This window comes from Cebus imitator, unplaced genomic scaffold (genome assembly GCF_001604975.1).
Source record: "Cebus imitator isolate Cc_AM_T3 unplaced genomic scaffold, Cebus_imitator-1.0 Scaffold581, whole genome shotgun sequence".
In the NCBI taxonomy this organism is placed as follows: domain Eukaryota; kingdom Metazoa; phylum Chordata; class Mammalia; order Primates; family Cebidae; genus Cebus; species Cebus imitator.
The window spans coordinates 919,512-926,110 of NW_016107896.1; the positions used below are offsets into that span (position 1 = coordinate 919,512).

The 6,599-nt window shown below is 43.9% G+C and overlaps 1 protein-coding gene across 5 annotated transcripts in view; it reads right to left on the minus strand.

Moving 5' to 3' along the window:
- Positions 1-2,683: 2,683 nt before the first annotated feature.
- Positions 2,684-6,599, minus strand: part of ZNF713 (zinc finger protein 713) — a 65,196-nt gene continuing 61,280 nt past the window's right edge. For 3 of the 5 annotated variants that reach the window (XM_037734190.1, XM_017516376.2, XM_017516377.2), the window contains exon 6: positions 2,685-4,627. In XM_037734190.1, coding sequence (XP_037590118.1) covers positions 3,603-4,627 — 1,025 coding nt within the window. In that variant the 3' untranslated portion in view covers positions 2,685-3,602. Of the gene's footprint in view, positions 4,628-6,599 lie in introns of all 5 variants that reach the window. The other 2 variants (XM_017516378.2, XM_017516379.2) reach the window with 1 other exon arrangement.

Genomic DNA, 6,599 nt, shown 5'->3' on the forward strand with positions numbered 1-6,599 from the left:
AACCTCCGCCTCCTGGGTTCAGACAATTCTCCTGCCTCAACCTCCTGAGTAGCTGGGATTACAGGCACGCGCCACCATGCCCAGCTGATGTTTTGTATTTTTTTTTAGTAGAGACGGGGTTTCACTATGTTGACCAGGATGGTCTCGATCTCTTGACCTCGTGATCCACCTGCCTCGGCCTCCCAAAGTGCTGGGATTACAGGCTTGAGCCACCGCGCCCAGCCGACGGTTTCCATTTAGAATGCTTTCAACATCAAATGTGGGACTGGGCACAGTGGCTCACACCTGTAATCTCAGCATTTTGGGAGGCTGAGGCAGGTGGAGTTTGAGGTTAGGAGTTTGACACCAGCCTGACCAACATAGTGAAACCCCAACTCTACTAAAAACACAAAAATTAGCCAGGGGGTGGTGGTGCACACCTGTATTCCCAGCTACTCAGGAGGCTGAGAGAAGAGAATTGCTTGAACCTAGGAGGCAGAGGTTGCAGTGAGCCAAGAATGCGCCACTGTACTTCAGCCTGGGCGACAGAGCCTGATTCCATCTCAAACAAACAAACAAAAACATCAAATGTGACTTCGTCCAACAAGGCAGCAATCATAAAAATTAAATGAAATCACCTTAGATTCTGATATATTACACTTTGGATATCTGTCTCTTCCAATCTCAGGTTGAAGTGTGATCCCCAGTGTTGGAGGTGGGGCCTGGTGGGAGGCGTTTGGACCGTGGGGGCGGATCCATCATGAATGTCTTGGTGTCCTCCCTGTGTCACTGAATGAATTCTTGCTCTGGTAGTTCATGTGAGAGCTGAGGGTTTAGCAGCTGGCAACCTCCCCTGTCTCTCTCCTGCCACTCTCCTCCATGTAATATGCTGGCTCCCATTCACCTTCTGCCATAACTGGAAGTTTTCTAAGGCCATCCACAGAAGCAGACACCAGCACCATGCTTCCTGGACAGCCTGCAGGACTGTGAGACAAATAAAGCTTCTTTTCTTTATAAACTACCTAGTTTCAGGTATTCCCTTAGAGCAATGCAAACAAACTAATATGAATTCTTTTTGAAAAAAAGTGTTACAGATATATATTTCTTTTTCTTTTTTTTTGAGATGGAGACTCGTTCTATCATCCAGGCTGGAATGCAGTGGTGCAATCTCAGCTCACCACAACCTTTGTCTCCCAGGTTTAAGCAATTCTCCTGTCTCAGCCTCCCAAGTAGCTGGGATTACAGGTGCGTGCCACCACGCTCAGCTACTTTTTGTATTTTTAGTAGAGACGGGGTCTCACCATGTTGGCCAGGATGGTCTCAAACTCCTGACCTGAAGTGATCCACCTGCCTCAGCCTCCCAAAGTGCTGGATTACAGGCAAGAGTCACAGCACACGGCCCAGATATATATTTCAATAAATAAAATAAGTGATTAAGCCAATTAGACTACTTTTTTTTTTTTGAAACAGAGTCTTGCTCTGTCACCAGGCCCCAGGCTGGAGTGCAGTGGCACCATCTCGGTTCACTGCAACCTCTGCCTCCTGGGTTCATGCAATTCTCCTGTCTCAGTCTCCCGAGTAGCTGAGACTACAGGTGTGCGCCGCCACGCCCAGCTAATTTTTGCATTTTTTAGTAGAGACGGGATTTCACCCTGTTGGCCAGGATGGTCTCGATATCTTGACCTTGTGATCTGCCCGCCTCGGCCTTCCAAAGTGCTGGAATTACAGGCATGAGCCACTGCTCCCGGCCTAACTTCTTTAGGTGTTTACATAACTGAGCTCTCCCGATTCCCACTCCCAACATGGCACCATGGCTCACCTGCAGCTACAGCTCCTCACTCCTGCATCTTCCACAGTGGTACAGGATGGCATGGGGTTTCTTAGCCTCTGTCATTATTTTACAAACACCCAAAACTTCTACTCTGCAAACACAGCAGAAATAATTTTAACTGAAAAAATCTAGGCTTGCCACAGGGAAATTTAAAATGAAAACAAAAGAGAAAAGCAGACTTCTCTGAATCAGTATTTCAAAGTTCATCAATAGGACCCTCAAGTCTCCTTCAAGGCTTTTCTCAAAGTGATCCTAGGATGCGCAGGAAGAAAACAACGCCAAGATTGCAAACAGAACCATCACAGCATATTGCCACAAACTATCACACTGTTACTCACACAACGGCTACAAGATTTTGGGTGGTACAACAATGAATATTTTTAATTTCAGAGTTATGTATCTATTTTGATGAAAAGTAGAATAATTAGCAGATAAAACTAGCATATAACTTATTAGTTTTATATGCTAAATAGTATTTCCTAGAAGGTTAAAAATCATGGATCCCTTTATAAAGAATATTAAGTAAATACTATATATGGTAAAAACTGTAAAGAAAGCATACAAATAACTGATATTAGTGAAATATTGCTCTTTTATGTTTATTTCAAGTTAACGTGACTGGCTGCACTAGAGAATTGCCTTTACTTTTAAATTTTATTTATTTATTTAGAGACAGAGTCTCAGTCTGCCACCCAGGCTGGAGTGGAGTGATCCTGACACTCTGTAACCTCCCCTCCCAGGTTCCAACAATTCTCCTGCCTCAGCCTCCTCAGTAGCTGGGACTAAAGGCGTGTGGCACCACACCCGGCTAATTTTTGAAATTTTAGTAGAGATGGGGTTTCACTATGTTGGCCAGGCTGGTCTTGAACTCCTGACCTCAGGTCATTATCCACCTTGGTCTCCTAAAGTGCTGGGATTACAGGCGTGGGCAATCACATACAGCCAGCACTGCCTTTAATTAATAAAAATTTCTGATTTAAAAGTTTTACACCATAAAACTTACAGGTGAGTAATTACAGTAATTACAGGTTGTTGCCTACAGGATTTTTCTTTTCTTTTCTTTTCTTTTTGAGACAGAGTCTTGCTCTGTTGCCCAGGCTGGAGTGCAGTGGCGTGATCTCAGCTCACTGCAACCTCCGCCTCCCATGTTCAAGCAATTCTCATGCCTCAGTCTCCAGGGTAGCTGGGATTGCAGGTGTGCAACACCATGCCTGGACAAGGATTTCTGATTTCTTTTAAAGTTTTATATCAGATTTGGAACATGCCTCCAAATATAATCTCATTTGTCAAATAAATTACTTTCCCTTTTATAATCCCTCCTGGGAATGTGATATGCTGCTAGTTTAAGGTTTAAATTAATTTGGTTTGAAATGCATTGAAAGTTTATGGCCAGGTGCAGTGGCTCATGCCTGTAATCCCAGCACTTTGGGAGGCTGAGGTGGGTAAATCACCCGAGGTTAGGAGTTCGAGACCAGCCTGGCCAACATGGTGAAACACTGTCTCTACTAAAAATACAAAAAATTATCCAGGCATGATGGCGTGTGCCTGTGGCCCCAGCTGCTCGGGAGGCTGAGGCAGGAGAATTGCTTGAATCCAGGAGGCGGAGGTTGCAGGGAGCCAAGATCATGACACTGCACTGCAGCCAGGGTAGAGTGAGACTCTGTCTCAAAAAAACAAAAGTTTATGTAGAAGCTTTCTCTCCACTATGAATAATTTGATATTGAATGGGATAAAAATGTCTGACCAAAAATTTCCCACATTTATATATTTACATGATTTCCCCCACCATGAGTTATGTGCTGCTAAGTGACGGACTGTGGCTTAAGGTTTGCTCACATTTATATTCACATAATTTCTCCCGGGTATGGATTTTCCTGTGTTGATTAAGGTGCGCGCTCTGGCTAAAGGCTTTCCCACATTCATTACATTTATAGGGTTTTTCTCCTGTATGAGTTCTTTCGTGTTGATTCAGATGTGTCCTCTGGCTGAAGGCTTTGCCACAGAAACGGCATTCATAAGGTTTCTCTCCAGTATGAAGTCTATGATGTTCAGTAAGGGACGTGATACGGCTAAAGGCTTTACCACATTGATTACATTTATAGGGCTTTTCTCCCGTATGAATCCTCAGATGCTGAGTGAAGGATGAATGCTGACGGAAGGCTTTCCCACATCCATTGCATATAAAGGGCTTTTCTCCCGTGTGAATTCTCTGATGTTGAATGAGATGTATCCTCTGGCTGAATCTTTTTTCACATTCATCACACTTATAGGGCTTCTCTCCTGTAAGCGCCATCTGAGGCTGGGAAAGAGACGAGTTGTGGCTGAAGGCCTTCCCATACCCCCTGGGTTTCTCTGCAGTACGAATATGATCAGTAAGAAGAATGTGTTGATTGAAGATTTTTCCACACTCATTGTATTCATAGGGAGTCTCTCTTGCATAATTTCCCTCATAGTAAATCAAGTCTGAATTATGTTTGATGCTGTTTCCCTGCGGGTCAGAATTCAGGGGTATTTTAATGGAAGGAATTCTCTGATGCCTAAGGGTTGAGCTCAGATTACAGTTTTCTGCAAACATGTTACGCTCAAGGTTTCTCTGCTGTGTGATCTTTTTGTGGTTCAAAGTTATTTGTCCTAAATATCTCTGCTGGTCTTCTTGGTTAAACTCTGGATGGTAATCAAAATCCCAGAGTCCTCCTAGGATGGAGTACCAGAAGCTGTCTCCTGTGAGTCTCTCCATTATCATCTCCTGGGTTTGATGTTCATGAGAAATATTCTGGCTTGTGGTTGACTTTTTGATTTCGGGTCTGTTTTCTCCATCTAAAACAAATTCAAAACATACAAATACTTTCCAATATTCTCATGTTCTCCAAGCTTTGAAAAAGAAGAGTAAAAGAAATTGTTGCACAGCAAATTACCAAATAAAACTGACAATAATGTGTACAAGGCGTACGTGGCATTGAGTTTTCCACCGCGGCCGCGTTGCAAAGGGAAAGACTATGAAAAATCACAAGCAAGGAGCAGGGGGAGATTTAAAATATGTGTGGTAACCGTAGAAAGAAGAGGTCATCCAGGAGTATCTGTGGTTGACAGCGGATGGACAGGAGAATAAGATGTATCAGAGAAAAGTCTCTGTTCAGTAGTGGGAGACAGAGGAATGATTAATTAGAGAAAACAGGTCTGAGGCCAGGCCCTTATAAACGGTCATATACAGATGACTCAATCGTAATGCCAGCTACTTGTTCATTTAAAAAGTATTTCTTCCTATTTTTATCTTTTGTTTAAAATGATAATACTAATACTTGCTGATAGAAACATATTCAAATAATGTGAGAATGTGTAAACAAAGAATTCCCCCCACTAGAGAAAATCCTTGTAAATAGTTCGGAGCCTATCTTGTCAGATTTTCCCTGTGCTCACACAGGTATATATAAATACCATATTTTGGACAAGCATGACTGGATTATGATTTTAAAATTTCATTTGAGTTTCCCACAACTTCTTTAACCTTTAGTAAGCGGAGGTATTCTTCCTGTGCTTCTAGATGAAGACCTGAACAGATTCTATGGCTTTCTCCTTAATTTTTTTTTTTTTTTTTTTTTTTGAGTCTCGTTCTTTCACCCAGACTGGAGTGCAGTGGCGTGATCCTGGCTCACCACAACCTCCACCTCTTGTGTTCAAGTGATTTTCCTGCCTCAGCCTCCTGAGTAGCTGGGATTACAGGCATGCACCACCATGCCCAGCTAATTTTTGTATTTTTAGTAGAGATGGTGTTTCACCATGTTGGCCAGGCTGGTCTCGAACTCCTGACCTCAGGTGATTCAGCTGCCTCGGCCTTCCAAAGTGCTGGGATTACAGGCATGAGCCACCGCACCCAGCCCTCTCACTATAGTTTAGTTTCTATCGTACAAGAGTTAGGGATTAGGGACTGTGTGGAGGGAGGAGAGATTAAGAGAAAGGACTGTTTGTGTGGCTGAGTGGCTTCACATTCTTAGCTTGGCAAATAGTTAAACTGGACTCATTTTGGGAACTTTTACTACTTCTGGGAGGTTCTTGCTCCCCCCGTTGTGGTTTCCATGAGCTGGACAGATATGTCTCTACTTTGGGCATGCATCATATTTGACAAGCTCCGGGACCATGCTGGCTGACCCACAGGAAGCCCTTATGAAACCTTGCCCAACGAAGCTGGGCAGTACAGACTCATCCCAATTCAACAGCTTCCCCTGGCTGACCCACAAAGGCCATTTAAGTCACCTCCTCCTGGTCTTGGGCTTTCTGAGCCGGTCAGCTTCAGTTTTCTTAGACATGAGGCCCACGCCAGTCTTCACTGTTCAGCCACAGAAAACACACCTTGCAGTTGCCAGAGTAGTTTCCTTGAAGCTGGGTAACCAGACAATTATTGTCTTAACTGGGACACTTGATGGTAAACGGCAGTATCATCAATAATTATGCCAGGACCTGCCATGGGAAAACTGGGAGGGGAGGATTTTGACCAGTCCACCTTGGCTTAACCCACTGTATGTGTCCTTCTACCTCTTCCCGCAAAAGGGGGTTAGGAATTTACAACCTGGTTTTCTGCCCTTTACCAATCTCCTCACAGAAGTCCCTCTCAGATCTCTCTCTCTCTTTTTTTTTTTTGAGACAGAGTTTCGCTCTGTTGCGCAGGCTGGAGTGCAGTGGTGTGATCTCAGCTCACTGCAAACTTTGCTTCCTGGGTTCAAGTGATTCTCCCATCTCAGCCTCCCAAGTAGTCGGGACTACAGGTACTTGCCATCACACCCAGCTACTTTTT